This window comes from Alternaria infectoria (genome assembly GCF_024043175.1).
Source record: "Alternaria infectoria strain BMP 0036 chromosome Unknown scaffold_2, whole genome shotgun sequence".
Taxonomy (NCBI): Eukaryota; Fungi; Ascomycota; class Dothideomycetes; order Pleosporales; family Pleosporaceae; genus Alternaria; species Alternaria infectoria.
The window spans coordinates 2,541,800-2,558,557 of NW_026250691.1; the positions used below are offsets into that span (position 1 = coordinate 2,541,800).

The following is a 16,758-nucleotide window of genomic DNA, read 5'->3' on the forward strand; positions in this document are numbered from 1 at the left end:
CGCCGCAACACATCAAGTCCATATCTTGTCGTTTTGATGACCTGAGCTTTCGAATAGCGTGTCGGAGGTCTCAATTATGTGGTAGAAGCCGAACAGGAGAATGACAGACACTCATGTTGACATGCTCACAGACTTTTGGAAGCAAAATGCTGGAAGTTGGCTTTCGGTGGAAGAGAGAGAGCAGTGCTCATGTACCCGATCCAACGTAGTTTTTGGAGGCAAAGACAGTGCTCATAGGTTCTTGACGGCGTCATTTTGGGAAGCGAGGGCCGAACACATGTCGGGCTTTGTAACGCCTTTTGGAGCAAAGGAGAAGAAGAGGGGAATTGAGGAGTAACTAGGTGCACGGAAGGCGAGATTTATATATGACAGGAACCAGATGTGAACACTCAGCGCAGCGTATCGCGCGACCAACTTATCTTCGGTTTTTGATATGCTCTCATGTGCTCTTGTTGCTCAGACAAAACATAGTCACCATATCCACCATTTTTGAATGTCTCCAGGGCTCGGCGCGCAGAAGAACATGTCTAGGTCTTTTGTCTTATTCTGATAGTTTGTTCCAAGTGAGAATGGAAAATGAAAGGCAGAGAGGATATCTTTTCTAGCAGTTTTGGCGGTAAAGACTCAGAAGGCATTCTTTACGCAAGAGCGGGGACAATGCTCATGAGCTCTTTTCCGTTGCAATTTGGAAAGAAAAGGGCGGACACATCCCATGCTGATATTTTTGTTTTGTTTTGGAGAACAAAGTCTATATGGAGAGGAGGTGAGGAAGAGGACGAGCGAAAGTCGAGGTTTATATATCCGACCAACTGGAAGTTGGCCAGGGCACAGCATGTGGCGCGAAGTGTTGTTTTTGTTCAACGTGGTACCTCAGATCTCCTCGTCTTGTCGCACAGACAGAACATGGGTTGATGAACCATGACTTTTGGACAACTCGACGCAGAGAACGACATCGACTGTAATTCTCTGTGTTTTAAGATTTTGTTGGGAGTGACAATAGAATATAGGAGGGAGAACATTTTCAAGACTGCGAAGCCTTATATAGACCGGTTTCCATTGCAAGTTACTCCCCATGAAGATGCTCTGCACATCGTAAGCTTGACGGGGGATTTTGAAGGATGCACATCCATATGGGTTTCGATAAATTCGAATGAGCAGACTTTTCAGAGGAGAAGAAAATGAGGAAGGACGCGTATTTGAAACTTCTCCATTCTCGCCGCAGGCTCGTAAAGGTGGTAGAGCCCGACATAGTGCTGGTTGGCCGGTCATGCGCAATAGTATGTAAGATTGAAAGATGGCCGCGACAATGACGAAGTCGCTTCTGTTCGCAAGTGAGAACCTACACGGGAGGTATGCGTGCGGTACGCGCGTAAAATCAAAGCAAACTATTGATTCGGATGAATGACACGGACAGCGAGGATTAGAGCCCCGCCCTTTCGTATCCGATTTGGTTAGTCTACGCATCCTGCGTGTCATTGTCCTAGAGGATATCATGTCGCAAGTCCGTCATTTCGGTATTAAGATTTTTCGACTTTCATTTCCAGAATACTGATTGTGTCGGTCGGACGTACGGTGATCGAAGATGGCGTCAAATGTGTGTGCCCTCAGTCGCAGCCCCCTGGCCTTCGCAAGCTAACAACCACAGCCAAACACATCGATAACCTGGGCGGCATCGTCCAAAGAACATGCGTCCAAAGTTGGGTTTCTGGACTTACCGCGCGAACTTCGCGATCTGATCTACGAGTTCGCCTTCCGCATCACAGGCGCGGTCCTCGTCTACTCGCGCGACCCCTTCGCAGTTCGGCCGGTGATGAGAGTGCTGAACATCCGACACGGCGGCGAAGGACCGATTGAACCGCAACCCTTATGCAGCGGCCAGATCCCGGTAGCACTCATAAGGACGTGTCGACAGCTGCGGGCAGAAAGCAGCCCTGTTTTCTACGGGTCGAACGTTTTTTCTTTCTGGGCGCTGGGCAACATCGACGTGGGTTCCGCCAATCGGTGTTTGGTACGGCACATTGTGACTGAAGCAAGTCCTCGCGGCATCTTCGACAAGTCGCTCGAGCATGTGAGCTATTGCTGGAAGAGAAGGTTTTGGCCGGAAATACTGCGTAGCAGCGAGGCTATATTGGAGCAGTTCCCCAACCTGGACACGCTGACCTACTCACTGAAGCCGCCGCGTGAGGAAGTTTGGAAACCTGCTTTCTTTGATGTAGCCAACAAAACTAGAGAGCAGCGTGTCGATCTGGTTGCTAGTTGGATGGGTCAAATGTGTTCTTGGGAGAACGAGCGACTGCGTCGAATTTTGCATCTCGAGATGGTGCCCTCGCCTGGGCTCTCGAGAGATGAATATGCGGGTTCGCGGTTTATTCCTGAAGACGAAGACGTCTGGGACTACACCGAGTTCGTGGATGCATTCGAGCGGATGAAGAGATCGATTTGATTAGATAGACGGAGAAGCATATCGATTATATACAAGCAATATGAGCATTCTGTGGGTGGCCACGTTAGCAGAACCATCGTTCGGTGCAGGATGACGGAAGGAGGCATGATCGTGTGAGCCTTGCCTTTTCCGCCACATCTATCTCATTTCTTGAGCCCTTGGCACGATATGTGCTTTTCTCCACACAATGCAAGCAGAAACTTGAAGTTTGGTACCGGCATCCCTACGAACTGGTGGCTCAACTGGTAAGCGACGAGGCTAGATCGCCGGCCGATTCCGGCAACTACACCCAAGCCGCAGATGTCAAGCACGGCATCAAGAAAACGCCATTCCGCGCTCAGATCTCACAAAAAAAGATCCAATTGCCATCGACATGTTCCTCCGACCAGCGCGCACCTGCACACGGTCACTCCACACATCAACCCGCGCAATCACGGCCCGGCCGTCCATGAACCCACCAAACGACGCTTTCCGAAACCGGCAAAACCTAGTTCCCAAATTTTCGACAAAACAGTCATCATTGCAATTGAGCAGCCGGCGATTCATAGCAACATCCGTACCGCGACTTCAACAAATCGGCTCCGCAGAACGGATTTCAACATCCAAAATGGCAGGCGACGATCACTACCTCACGCTCTCATGCCCGGATAAGGCAGGCATTGTGTACGCCGTCACGGGCCTACTGGCAAAGGAAAATCTCACGATTCTCGATCTGCAGCAATTTTCCGACCCAGACTCCAAGACCTTCTTCATGCGTGTGCATTTCGGCCATGCAGCAGATGTATCCGCGCTCCAAGAAAGCATGAAGAAGCTCGCTTCGGAAATGAGCATGACATACCAGATCCAGCGGGTAGACTCCAAGCCCAAAGTCCTCATTATGGTATCTAAAATCGGACACTGCCTCAACGACCTCTTGTTCCGCGTCAAGTCCGGTCAACTTAAAGTCGAAGTCCCGATTATTGTGTCCAACCACCCCGAGTTTGCCGAGCTGGCAAAGAACAACGGCATTGAGTTCCACCACCTGCCTGTAACCAAGGACACCAAGGAGAAGCAGGAGACGCAGATTCTGGATCTGATCAAGCAACATAACATCGACCTTGTTGTTCTGGCGCGCTACATGCAGGTCCTCTCACCGCGCCTGTGCACGGAGATGTCGGGCAAGATTATCAACATTCATCACTCTTTCTTGCCTTCGTTCAAGGGCGCGAAACCTTACCATCAGGCCTACGAGCGAGGTGTCAAGATCATCGGTGCGACCGCACATTTCGTCACAGCGGATCTGGACGAGGGACCAATCATTGAACAGCGCGTTGCGAGAGTTGACCATGCTTTGAGCCCCAAGGAGTTGGTCGAAGAGGGAAGCAATGTTGAGAGCCAGGTCTTGGCAGCGGCGGTCAAGTGGTGGAGCGAGAAGAGGGTGTTTTTGAACGGTCAAAAGACTGTTGTGTTCAACTAAAGCGTGCCATCAAAAGCCGACGAAAAGTAATGTAGATGTACACATGTGTCATGAAAAGCGTCTGAAAATTAATCTACAATGGATTACGCACGGTCACCACTTCACGCGCAGGCCTTCGAAACTTCTCGGCATAGGTGGAAAGTCAGCAGACAGGCCATCTTCGCCGATGTACTTCTCCTTGAGTAGCAGGCAAGTCGAGCACAGGCGCTCCCCGATTGAGTGTTCACCGAGCCAGATGCGGCCTTGAGCGCTGTAAAGCAAAGTCGCGATGTCGGTGAACATGTTCGATGTGTGGTTGGTTTGGAGGTCGGTATCGTTGAAAACGTGCGGCTGGGCATCGAAGAACTCGTCACCAGGATGCGTATCATCGTCGGTATCGTCCGTTTGAAGCATCCCGGTATAGTCTCGAAGCTCTTCTAATATCGTAGAGCCTTTTAGAATCGTGTCGCAGACACAGTTCGAGTTGTGGCCGGACTTGACGCATTCTGTGACGGCTATACGCGCAGGTTCAACCAGCCCGCCAGCAAAAGGACCGTAGTCGTCTCCGCAGAGAGTGCATGCGGTTCTTGATGACTTTCCAGCGCCATGAGGGATATCCTTGGCGTGAGTCAGCACACGGACGAAGGTCCTTCGTTTCATGCCCATTCGGCGTAGATAGTCATCGAGCTCTTCGCGCATGTACACTTTCAACTGCTCAATGCAGTCCAACACTGCGTTACACCAAGCTGAGTAGATACTAGGCAGCGCTTGCAGATATTCCTTATGTGTGAGGTTGTCCTCCATCCAATCAAAGCCCCTCATTTGTAGAAACGAGCCGGCGTTCACTGCCATTGGTAGGACCACTCGACCGATTACACGTAGAGCAAGCCAAGAGCCCATAGCGTGTAGGTGTCTCTTGCTGATATCCAGACGCTCTTCGCTAGAAAGACCGAGAATGTGCTCGAGGTAGTTGTTGTGATGCGCATGGTTGAGAACAGATCTCATGGCGTGTTGCAGGGCGGACCAAGCAGTGCGCACGCTAAATTCGACGTATTGTTCTTTCACGGTAAGGTGAAGTAGCCACGTAATACTGTTTCGCGAAATAGGAACTCGTTCTCTCGCATACGCTCTCTTGAGCCAGTCGTGTACAGTCCAGCCATCACTGTCAGCGTCGGCGATGTCAATGCATTCGCAGAAGAGTCTGAGCATTGCGATCTTGATATCGGCGTGCTCATCGGTGCAAAATGCGACGAAAAGCGATATGGGCGATCTAGTTTCGTTAGCAGCGGTACCGTCAGTCGACACTGGAGACCTACAAGATCGCATCAGAAGGTCCTTCGTACACCAGTGCAGACTTGTCTGCCCCTCCCTTGATCAACAAAGCGCAAAGCTCGACGTGACCTGCTGCGGCGGCAAACTGGCCAAGTCAGCATCCTTGATTGAATTGTCCACATAGGAGTAGCGTCTTACGTGCAGTGGCTTCCATCCTTTGGGGCTCGTGTCTACTACGCTTGCCATTCCCTTCTCCAGAAGCGTTTCGACAGCACGGGTCTGACCGGTGCGACAGAGCTCGAAGATGAGTGAGTCATCGGGAACCGGGCAGGTTACTGTTATGTTACAGTTAAAGAGCCAGCTGCGCCCCCCGGATGCCACGACAGCTTCGATGCCGCTCTGAATACCCATGTACTGTTGCCATCTTGTAGGGTATAATATCAACGACCTGACGATCTGGGACTTCCTACGTCTCTTGGAAGACTTGTCGTCGTGATGAATAGTCGTTGTGCGTAGCCAAGCACATCCGAGTGCAGTGCGAATGGTTGAGACATGGTGTCTTACGCGATACCGCAGATTCTCGGCATAAACAAAAGTCTTGGTCCGCAGCTGTCCACATTCATCGATCGTATAGCCGTCTTGTGAATAGATCTCCAGCGATTCCGGTTCGAAGGTAGTGACCGCAGTTTGTGCGATGGCGTGCAGCATGAGCTCCTGTACCTCATAATCGATCGAGCTGCGCTCCGTGGGCATTATACCCAATGGCTGTAGTGCGTTTGTCGTGAATGAAGACGTCATTCGACGGAGGGAACGCTGGCCAACGAATTTTGAGGGGATACTATGCACTGGCGTCCAACTAGACGCGTCCTCGATCCCAGGCAAACGAAGTGGGCCTTTCCGGACGGGTTTAGAAGCACCATGTCCTTCGATCACTCCAGATACTTTCAATTTTGTCGAAAGACGGAAAGAGCGAGCCTGAATCACGCTAAGTGTGCATGATCAGCGAACCGCTATTGGCATGGATAGAATCGCGTCGTACCTTTCGTGAGCCATAGCTAGTGTGAGAGTCGACTTTGTGTCGTTCAAAGAGTCACGGAACCGTTGGATATGTTTGCTGTGAAGGGCAGCTTTGAAAGCTGTACGTACTCGTTGCCTTCGCGACAGCGATGAAAGTCCGTCATCGAATCTTTCAACAATGAGTGTCAGATCCTGAAATGGTCAGTGGTAGCTTGCGTGCCGAAATCGGTACACTTACTGCAATCTTGGCTCGGCAGTGTTGTACACCTTCTGCTAGACAACCACCAAGACTGTTGCCATGGGATTCGACTCTCTGGAAGACTGAGATGAGGAAGCGTAGATCTTCCTTGATAGCAACGATCTCCCGAGGAGCATCTTCGACGGTCTCCCAAAACGTGTAAAGTTTGATGCAGGCTTCGGTAAGTTGGAAAGCCACAGATATTACAGCGATGCCTGGATGCTATTAGTAAGAGATGACGAAATCGTTCATCGAAAGTACCATTTGCCGCGACCGAAAGTCCTTCCATTGTCTGTGCAGCCTGATTACTGATTGCATGGCAAGAGCAGTCGGATTGGGGCTTATATTCCAGTGAGCCTACCTAGGTACTGCGGCACAGCAGATGGGCGAGGTTCACTCTCGTCTCAGCATTGCTGCGCCAATGCATGTTCAATAATTCCCCTGCAGGTCGCCTCGTGCTTTACCTCCGCAAACTCCGCGCTGAGCATACCTTTGAGCCTTGCGCATGGTCATAGCTGGGAAACCGGGAGACAGCATCGAACAACAATGTGCGCGGCAGATTGACGCGCTTGTGTGAGTAACAGCCATGACGGTTGCCCATTACCTTGTTTTTCTCTGGTTGTAATATCAGCAAACTTCGATACTTTACAAGACCTGCCCATAAGCTCGAAACGATTTCGATGGTCGGGCGACGGTTCGTCAACGGTGCTCGGGGAGGCTGGGTCGATCGACGCTTCCGCCCCCACACTATCCACTTGTGGATTCAGCCGTCACGTAACGGGTGTCGAGGCTGACGCGTTCCAGGGAGCTCTAGAGGACGAGATCGCATACAATAGGTTGGAGCGTCGCGTGTCGCAAACTTTGATAAGATAGATGAAGAAGAGCTGAGTGGGTGGAGGCACGGAAAGGACCAGGGCGCTAGCGACAAGAGCGGCACGTGGGCAGCCACCCGCATCTGTTGGCAGCCATGCAAGACGTTGCGCTGATATTTCCCGATAGATTGGGAGAAGAAAAAGGTATTAGTTCTTATCCATGCTTCCAAGTTACATAGGTGTCTATTCATCCTCCATCTTCGGCTTCAATGATGTATTTCCATGATGTCTCTTCGTCAACCCCGCATACGGCGCACCTCTAACGATAGGCGCGATTTCTGAAGCAACGCCGAAAGCACAGTGATTCACACTCTGGAAGTCGCCAATCCCCTGATACCCATGTTCCCTCATGTACTCTGGATCGTTGCTATTCGCAAGAACACCAAACTTGAGTCTAGTATGCATCAGCTCCAACGGGAAAGGATCATTACCCAAACATGCGCCGCGACTGATGTCATCCAAGGTGGTATTTCGTGTGGTAACTAGAATGCGAGAGAAGCCAGTCGAGAACGTCGTCCCGTCTTGCCAGATTGTGAAAGCGCCGAAGAGGAGGATGAGGAGTGTGATGAAGACGACTGGAGCGTAACATTGCCAGAGCCGTTCGGGGACGTAGACGAATGAGGATTGGAGCCGCGAGCGGTTCACTGTGAGCTGTTCTTCGGCGACTGCTAGCATCTCTGGCGCTGATAGCAATGACAGAACCATGTCTGAGTAGAATGTCTCGATCTCATCCGTTAGGTTTTGCTTTGGCTCGCTGTTTTTCTGGACTAGTCGTGTCTTTGTGACATCAGAATAGACTTGTGCATAGTATGGTCCAGGTAATGGCGGGTCGAGATCGACGTGACCGCGGAGGAAGTCCCTGAACATGTCGCCGACAGCATGGTATGCGGCCGTTTTCTTGTAAAAGCCCACATCGCTCCGAGGGCTGATGTATTCTTCCGCTGGTCCCGGATCGAGGGTGTAGTTGATCTTGCCGTCGACTCCCCGCGGAAAGCTGGTGTCTAGAATGGGCCTCTGCGGTTCTAGCTTGACCGTGGAATTGAAGAAGGGTTCAGTGAAGTTCCAGCTGACTGTATACTTAGTCTCCATATGTATACAGCGCATAATTCGCGCATCATAGCGATGTGTCCAATTCTTTGCGAGGGGGTCATCCTCCGCGAGCTTTACCGTGGAATTGAACGCATAGCCAATCCAGAGCGCAGGTTCTGACTTGAAGACACCCAGATCGACTGGAGTTTCACCATCAGGTATACCACCCGGACCTTTGCGGAAGTTGTTGGCTTGCGGGCGGGCATATTCGCCCTCGTCGACGTCGGCGTAGTAAACGAAGCGGCCTCGCGGTGCCAAAATGCTCATGTTGAAGGGCGCACCCAATTCTGTTAGTCTCTCGTCGTCATCTGCACCACTGGCTATCTCTTCGCATTGGTAGCTCGGCCCAACAAAGCTTTGTTCGTAAGTGCAATTGTACCGCCCTCCACAAGCGTCTTGCCGAGCATCTTGCCTGATGTTGGGACGGTCCAAGTTGCTATAAGCCAGCAGAAGAGCGACACGTCTTAACTCCGCCGAGGGCTGATCGTAATAGTCAAACCAGCCTGGTGCCGTGCCAGCAATGTCTGTAGTATTGTAATACATCATCGATCTCTTGTTGCTTCCGTCGGCCAACTTCACCGGATTTCGCCAGTCTTTTGTGGACTCCATCGAGAAGTTCAGCGTGGGAACTTTGAGATCGATTGTCTCGCTGTCGAGATAGGTTCCGAAGGTAAGCGCACCGGGCGAGAAGATAATTGTTGCCAACGGGACCAGCCAGATGACCTGCAAGCCAGCATCTTTGATTAGTGATGTATCCTATACAGTTCTCACACGGATAGTTACTCACCAAGGCAATAGCGCACAGAACCGGTGCACTAGAAAGGGCCTCCCAATTGCCAAAGATTGTTGGATCTTCCGTAGCCCCGAAGATCTGGTCGATAGACAGCACTGTGAAAGCCCGGTTCCTAAACGCTCTCCACATGCGCTGACGGAACACCAGAACCACACATCCGCCGAAAGCAAGCTTCGATAGATAGGCAAGTGCGCGCCCATACAGAACCCAGCGAAACTTCTTGTCCTCGTCCTCTTCTCGCTGGTGGTGCAAGAAAGTATACAAGAGGTGTTGAAGAAGCGCAAATACGATGCCCATGATGAAAGCAAACACCATGAGTGCTGGCCCACGCCAGTTTACTTGCCATTGAGTTGACTGCGTCGCCCGATGTGCTATCAACCTCTCGGTCATAGGATCTGTTCGCGCTCTCGAGATGCCCGATCCAAACGAATACAGTGTATCTGGTGTTCTGGAGTATGGTGGTCGTGGCCCTGGAGAGTAGTTCGGAGGAGAAAAAGCGCCAGGCTTCGTATTAGGCGTATCCTGCCGCCAATGCGTAGAGCCTGGTGATTTGGGTGATGGCATGGGCTCCATTTGGATGCCTAGGCCTGGGTCGATGATGTTCTCGGTGTATCTGGATGGCGTCCCGCGCCTGCTGTCGGAGGATTCGTCGCTTGTTCGCGAAGGTAAAGTAGCATAATCTGGTCGCGATATGCGAATGTCTGGCGATGCAGGTAAATATGAGTATTGCGGAGTTTGAGGATCCATGTTGGCAGTTGTTGGAGGCGTCAAAGATCGGATTGGCACATAGAGCGCTTGGCTGGATCATGTCTCAGTAGTTTGAGAGTCTGTAGTTGCATGTTTGAAGAAGATAAGGGTCTGCACTGTGGAATAGGTATCATAGATGGTTTTACAAAAGACCGGTCAGCATTCTCGGAATGGCCGCTCTGGCGTCGTAGCTGAGCTGCATCTTCCTAGGGCTGAGCTGTAACCGTCAGCTGGCAGGGGTTGCACACGTTAGAGGCTCATCATCTGATGTCAGTCGGTCCCCGGTGCTCGCACGGGAGTGTCGCGACCACAACGGCAGCCAGCCGCATCGCGCGACCGACTTATCATGCCCTTGGCTGCGCCTGGTCTATTCGCGCGCGGAAACTATCATAGTGGCGACGGGTGGCTTACACATTTGAAACGGTTAATGCTGCGGTTGAACATGACGAAGGCCTGATGAGCGGTGTCGGGGTGTCTGGTGCAGAAGAGCCATGGAAGGAGGCACGGAGGAAGCTCGGACGGAACAGGTGCGTTAGCCGAGAGTCATCCGCAACAAGACATGTACGTGCTGCAGCAGCAAACAAAGTCACCACTACAAGACACAGATACATTTGTGCATACGATCATGCTACAGTGATCTCGCTACATCCGAGAGGCAGTATTGTAGTACTGAACTTGCTTTGACCTACGGAAAAAAGCAATCCGCAATCGCATATGGTTCCCATCACGAGGGCGCAAGGCGATCGACGGTCTCGCTATAGGCGGTTGAGTGTGGCATAATATCGCAATCGGTCATTGGAACCTGTCAATCTATCTCAGGCCTCCTTGTACATCTCAATAGTCCAGTTCCCTCAGATCTCGTAGAATCTCCTCGCCTCATCCTCAGTCACAGCGCTAGTGTGGCACCTGTTCAAGTCCACAAGTCCATACTTGCTTCCCTTGATCTTCCACCACATATCGCGACGATTGCCATTTAGCTTGCCGCCGAGGATATCTTCCTTCAATTGCTTGATGAAGGGATTGTATATATCTGGCTCCTCGAGCTCGATAAGCTCCTCTCGCATGACGCGAATAGCTTCAAGTGCCCGTCCATAAGCATTATCGCCCACACTGTTGCTGATAAGGTTGCGAATCTCCTTTGCAACGTCGTCCACGGCTTCTTGAATAGCATCCATGTCGTCAGACGCGGCAAGGGCTTGTTTGAACGAGGGTATGAGGTTGTTGGTTTCGATCTTGACACGCTTGGGGTTGCCGAGGAGTGCGTCAACATCGAGACCGGATAGGGGCTTGTCGCGATCACCACGCTGGCGTTTTCCTCGACCTTTGACCTTTGGTGGGACTTTCTTGACATCTGCTGCTTCCATCAACCTCTTCAGTTGCTTTTCCGATGTCGCGAGGAGCTCTGCTGGTGGCGCGGAGTACTTCATTAGGATCTCGGGTGGATCGGGAATAGGCAGCGTAGGGTCGGGGTGCGTCGCTCGCCATTTTATCACATGCCCAATGCGGTGGACAAGAGGTGAGAACGTATCCTCTGGTTTCGCGTATTCCTCTGAATTACCCTCTTCGTCGCGGCCAAATGTCGATAGATCCATTGCGTCGACATAATCGCTCATTGCGTCAAGGTTCTTGTCGGTAGGCAAGTCTCTATGCTCTGTGATAGTTCTGCCACTGACTGTGAGCTTTCGATCTAACGGTGGGAACTTGTACCGTCTCATGTCTTCCTCGAAAGGTAGCTCAACATCGACCAGAGCCTCCCACTCCAGCTCGATACGGGGAACAAGGAGCAGCAAAACTGGAGGTTTGAGGTCTTTTGCCACCAGTCTTGCGATCGCATAGCAATCGGCTTCGTAGAGAGCGTGAATGAACGAAGATAGGGCGAGCTGTGCTTGGGTATTGGCCTTCTGCGGTACGATGAAGTTGGAGCGACCAATGGGAAGATAACGCTCGAACTCCTCCATCTTTACAAAGCCGACCAACTCTAGAGACTGTTGGGTTTCTAGTTTGACGACATTCATATCGGACTCTGAGATGTGCACTGCAGTTCTGCCGTATTCATAGCCGCGCTCTAGCTCGTCAAGCTCAACGGGGTTCTTCAGACCAGGCTCATCCAGGTTGTCCACTTGGTAGACGCGCTGGTTGTGGACTGCTGCCAGATCGGGCATCGGCTGGTCTTCGCCCACGACAGTCGCCGATGACTGCCCCGATGCGCCCGGATCCGTTCGTACTGCGAACGTACTTGCTGTAGGCGGCTTTGATATCATGGTACATGGATATCGCTCGACGTCAATGGTAATGGTGGCGTCGTACTTGCTAGCATCTCCCAATGTAAGCGAGCCTCTGTAGCTCTGGACAGGGCGGGTTTCCTTGAGACGCGGTGTATGAAGTTGATCGACGGCTGTGGCAAGTGTGCCGAAGTTGCCATCGCAGTCGTCGATAAAGCTTTTCAATATACCTTCGTTCTTTGCCTAGATTGGGTCAATCATGGTCCGCTTTGGCGATCGTGTCACATACCTTTTCCGTGTTCTTGCCCTCCTCTTTATAACCCACATCTTCGTCATCAAAATCGAGACCGAGCAACACGATCTCGAACGGAGCAGCCGGGTCTTTGATCTTCGCCGCCATCTCTTCGAGGTCGCTTGTGTCCATTTGACCGCGACCGTCAGTCACAATGATCACCCTGCGATCGTACTTCAATGGGTTGCCTTTTGCACCTTGTGTCGCATTACCAATCATGTAAACAGCTACCGCAAGTGCGGAAAGCACTGTGACAGTTAGCAGGAAGTAAAACTAAAAATGCGTGTTACTCACGGTCGCCGCTGTCTGTCTTGCTTGGTTTGAGCTGATCTTGCAGCATCCGAATGTCGCCGAGGAGATATCTCGAACCTGTTAGTAAATGCAAAATAGTTCGTTTCTGACAGCTTACTGCTTCAAATTTGAGAACACTTTTATATTTTCGTATCCTTCCCCTTCTTCCATGTTGCCAGCAAGATCTGTTTCATCTGTCCGACAGCCAATCACGCTCATCAGCGCGGTCTTTCTGCCTGACGCGACCTACACATCCATTAACCTTCGAGACATGACGGCATTGGGCGGAAATGGGAGCTTGACGAGCATTGAACATACTAAATCTCCAAATGAACGTCGACTTACAGTAGTGGTAATCTTGTCCCACACATACTCCAATGCCCAATCCAGGTCTGTCTGATCGCGGCCATGTCTCTTTTCACCCATTGATCGCCCCAGATCTAGGATGTAGACTGTCGCCTCTTTACCAGCCATGATTGCGCTATAGTATGCTTCTTTTGCGCGCTTCTCGTGTGGTGACTAGCGTCGCGTGCTGCTAACTTTACGACGTCAAAACACTGGAGGCCGAGTGGATGATGTGCTTTGGCAGTGTTGAACGTGATGATTTAAGGAAGTCGCAAATAAAAGAAAGAGCGAAGGCATGGGATGTTGTAGTCGTCGCATCAGCCGGCGCGGTGTAGCCTGTTGCGTTAGGCAAACGTGGCACGGACCATGCACTACAACGCGAGAACATGTGACGAGCTAGCCTCATGGAGCCCTAGAGGAAGGAATGCAGCGTGGTTTCGCTAATACGTTCACAGAATTGTTACAATGCTCAGATAGAAGCTTCTAATGCGAAATGTTCTGAGCGGTAGTACGGCTGGTTCAATGCAGTCTGCTTTTAGTTGTGTTGTTGGCAACACATGGCACATGCAGTAATTTGGATTTCTTAGAAAGACTTGGTCTACGTGCAACCGCCAAACGACCTAATATAGTTTCTTCGTGCATGTGGAGTCTATCCAAACCTCATAGTAAGAGCCTCAGGCTTACTCCCCATAACCTGTTCAATCTCCTCCAAATTCTCCTTGGTCAACTTGCGATAAACATCAACCGCCTTGACAGTCTGATAAATCTGCTCCGGCCGCGACGCACCCGTGATAGCACTCGACACGTTCTTGTTTGACAGCACCCACGCCATCGACAGCGTCGCAACATCTGTATCAAGTTTCTTCGCAACCTCCATGAGCTTCTTGATCTTGCCTTGTTGTTCGTTCCACGCATCGCTGCCAACGCCTTTCATGACGGACTGAATGTATGGGTCGTCTGATACGCGGAGACGCGAATCTTCTGGCACGCCGTCGACGTATTTTCCTGTGAGGAGACCGCCTTGAAGAGGGGAGAAAATGGTGAGACCGAGGCCGCGGCGGGTGTAGAGGCCTGCGTCTTTGAACTCTTGGTCTACCTTCTGAGGGCGGAGGAGTGAGTAGCCGGGCTGTTCGACAATGGGGCCGATGAGTCCGAGACGGTCGGCGACGGCCCATGCTTCTTCGATTTCAGAGGCGAGCCATTCGGACGTGCCCCAGTAGAAGGTTTTGCCTGTATTGATGAGGTAGTTGAAGGCTCGTACTGTTTCTTCGATGGGTGTGTAGCGATCTGGGCGATGCGCGTACAGGATGTCGACGTAGCTTAGTTGTAGTCGTTCAAGCGAGGCTTCGGTGGCTTCGATGAGATGCTTCCGCGATAGCCCAAGGTTGTTGATCTTGTTGCGTGGGGAGGGGAGGGCAGAGTTGTGGGTACCCCAGTAGATCTATCACAGTCAATACATCTCTGGTCCAAGACCGTTCCAGCGTGCATTACCTTGGTGGAGACGACAATATCGTTCCTGTTCCACTTGAAGTGTTTGATCGCCCGACCCATGACCTTCTCAGACTCGCCCTTTGCGTATCCTTCAGCGCAATCGAAGAAGTTGATACTGCAGAGAAACAGATATCAAGTCAGTGTACATCACACATGTGTATCGTATGCTCTGACTTACCCAGCATCAAATGCTGCTTTGAGACAAGCGAAAGTGTTATCATCGCCGACATGACCGCCGTATGTGAGCCAACCACCGAGGGAAATGGCAGAGATCTGCAGTCCGCTCTTGCCCACAAAGCGGTACTCCATCTCAGGTAGATCTTTGGTTGCTTCTGATTGAGACATGTTGCAGAGTGGATATTTGAGAAATAGGTGCTCCATTGTCAAAAGGGAACACGTCTGATTTATATTGCAATAGCATCATAGTCGCCCACTACCGTGTGTAAGCAAGCCACCAACGATACCGCACGATACGGTACAGGATGATCTGCTGAATGTGGTTACTTGCTCTAAATAACCATCCAAGGTGGGGCTACTCGCTGCAAGATACCCCGCACAGAAGGCACAAGGGCGTAGGCGGCGCGGGAATACCAACTTCGTCCCGCCTGTCGTCATCACTACGGAAGACCACTTTAGGCGGTGGTAAGGAGTATTGGAGGGGTGTAAAGATAGCAGAGAAGGAGTGCACTTGCAGCAAATGAAGACATGAGGTGATGCGACCGAGCATCTATGGCAGAATGCCGTGCGGATATTCTGGAAACCGCCGAACAGCATGCCCACTTCTATACGCAATACGCTTCACCAGATACCAGGGACCATTCTCTTCCGCGGACCTACCTTGGCGGCACCGAATTTCTCCACGTACCACTCCTTCGTTCCGACGGCAGTCACGCCTAAGTTTGTAGCGACAAATATAGTCGCGCAGACCAGTGTCCAATTGACCCAGCTGCCCTCAGGAGCTGCTATGAGCGATAACAGCGCGTAGATGACGACCTCGCAGGTATAGTGCGGGCAGAGCAGGTTCGGGAATACGGTATGCGAGGGAAGCTGGTAGCCGTTGCTCTCGGTACGGAGGCGGTAGAGGTAGCTGTGGTAGGAGTGTTGCAGCATCTGCGCGGTGACAATTCCCGGCACGAATGCCCAGTTGCCGGCGGCATTGCTAGGTGTCTCAACCCAGACGGCCATGTTTATCGTGATGTAGAAGAGAAGTCCTAGAACCCAGTGGGCGAACCACATCCGGCTCTTGCTCGTCGAAGTGTATGCGTACGACTCAAGCATGCGTCGCAGGCCCTGAAGCAGCAGGAGCGCCCAGACAATCTGCTGCTGCCTGCCAGCTTCCCACACGTGCAGTCTCCATGCCCAGAACAGCGAGCAGAGCACGGACGTGATGTAGAAGTGGGTGAAGTAGTTGTGGGGCACTTGTAGCGACGCAGCGTAGTCGAGGGTACGAGTGAGAACCGACTGCTGCTGAACGGGTGGCTCCTTCCTCCCGCTCACGCCGGTGACACGGGAGCCATAAGCAAGAAAGCGCGAGCGCAGGGCAGGAACAGCCTGAATGACGAGGATCTAGTAAGCCGGAGTGGTTAGTGAGGTTGCATGTGGAGGTGAATGGTGCCGCGATACAAGAAGAGACGCAGCGAGGTAGAAAATGCGCAGCAGGGCCACGGGATGCAGGTCCTCGACGCGGTGGCCTATAGCTGAGAGCGAACGCGATAGCGAGGCCATGTCGGGAGTATTGCAAAGTGAACGCGTAGGGGGCTGTGACGGCAGAATGATGAAGCCCTGACTGGTGCTGACCGCTTATTCGACGGGCGAGTCACGTGCCATCAAAGCCAATCTCTCCGTGGTTCTCGCGACCAAACAATCTAGCCCGCAGGAGATGATGAGGGCTAAATAACGCGGCAAAGGCCGAGTTAGCGGCGGTTTGGAACCTTGGGAGTCCTGTTTCGGCTGGGATGGCGAGCCACGAGGAACACGGGACCAGCAGCTCGCAGCGCTCCCTATGAGTGGAAGAGGCCGACTGACAGACAGCGAGCCACGCAGCAGCAAACGTCACGGCCACACGGCGCGGTAATCGTGATGTCGCGTCGCTTGTTGTTCTTGCGTTCACGATAGACGATGGCTTGATAGCAGCACAAAGGCGAGTGCAGGGTTGCCTTGACGATCCATGCCCCCCATGGCTGGCGCAGGCCGGTGAATGGTGGAGCGCTG

General features: G+C 52.0%; 6 protein-coding genes across 6 annotated transcripts; 1 reads left to right on the top strand and 5 right to left on the bottom strand.

Annotated features, from left to right (window-relative positions):
- Positions 1–3,050: 3,050 nt before the first annotated feature.
- J4E92_002242 (uncharacterized protein) lies at positions 3,051–3,899 on the top strand (the record flags this gene model as incomplete). The annotated part of the gene is made up of 1 exon (XM_051493647.1): positions 3,051–3,899. The coding sequence occupies one exon, from the start codon at positions 3,051–3,053 to the stop codon at positions 3,897–3,899; it is 849 nt and encodes a 282-aa protein (XP_051356878.1).
- Positions 3,900–3,992: 93 nt separating this feature from the next.
- On the bottom strand, positions 3,993–4,883 carry J4E92_002243 (uncharacterized protein; the record flags this gene model as incomplete). Its single annotated transcript, XM_051493648.1, has 1 exon — positions 3,993–4,883. One exon carries the CDS (start codon positions 4,881–4,883, stop codon positions 3,993–3,995), a length of 891 nt encoding a protein of 296 aa, XP_051356879.1.
- A 2,577-nt stretch (positions 4,884–7,460) lies between these two features.
- J4E92_002244 (uncharacterized protein) lies at positions 7,461–9,456 on the bottom strand (the record flags this gene model as incomplete). Its single annotated transcript, XM_051493649.1, has 2 exons — positions 7,461–9,122; positions 9,154–9,456. The coding sequence occupies 2 exons, from the start codon at positions 9,454–9,456 to the stop codon at positions 7,461–7,463; spliced, it is 1,965 nt and encodes a 654-aa protein (XP_051356880.1).
- Positions 9,457–10,757: 1,301 nt separating this feature from the next.
- On the bottom strand, positions 10,758–13,185 carry KU80 (ATP-dependent DNA helicase II subunit 2; the record flags this gene model as incomplete). The annotated part of the gene is made up of 5 exons (XM_051493650.1): positions 10,758–12,371; positions 12,418–12,668; positions 12,715–12,782; positions 12,830–12,957; positions 13,057–13,185. The coding sequence occupies 5 exons, from the start codon at positions 13,183–13,185 to the stop codon at positions 10,758–10,760; spliced, it is 2,190 nt and encodes a 729-aa protein (XP_051356881.1).
- Positions 13,186–13,705: 520 nt separating this feature from the next.
- Positions 13,706–14,892, bottom strand: J4E92_002246 (uncharacterized protein; the record flags this gene model as incomplete). The annotated part of the gene is made up of 3 exons (XM_051493651.1): positions 13,706–14,497; positions 14,548–14,662; positions 14,726–14,892. 3 exons carry the CDS (start codon positions 14,890–14,892, stop codon positions 13,706–13,708), a joined length of 1,074 nt encoding a protein of 357 aa, XP_051356882.1.
- A 453-nt stretch (positions 14,893–15,345) lies between these two features.
- On the bottom strand, positions 15,346–16,272 carry J4E92_002247 (uncharacterized protein; the record flags this gene model as incomplete). The annotated part of the gene is made up of 2 exons (XM_051493652.1): positions 15,346–16,113; positions 16,171–16,272. The coding sequence occupies 2 exons, from the start codon at positions 16,270–16,272 to the stop codon at positions 15,346–15,348; spliced, it is 870 nt and encodes a 289-aa protein (XP_051356883.1).
- Between the last annotated feature and the right edge of the window lie 486 nt (positions 16,273–16,758).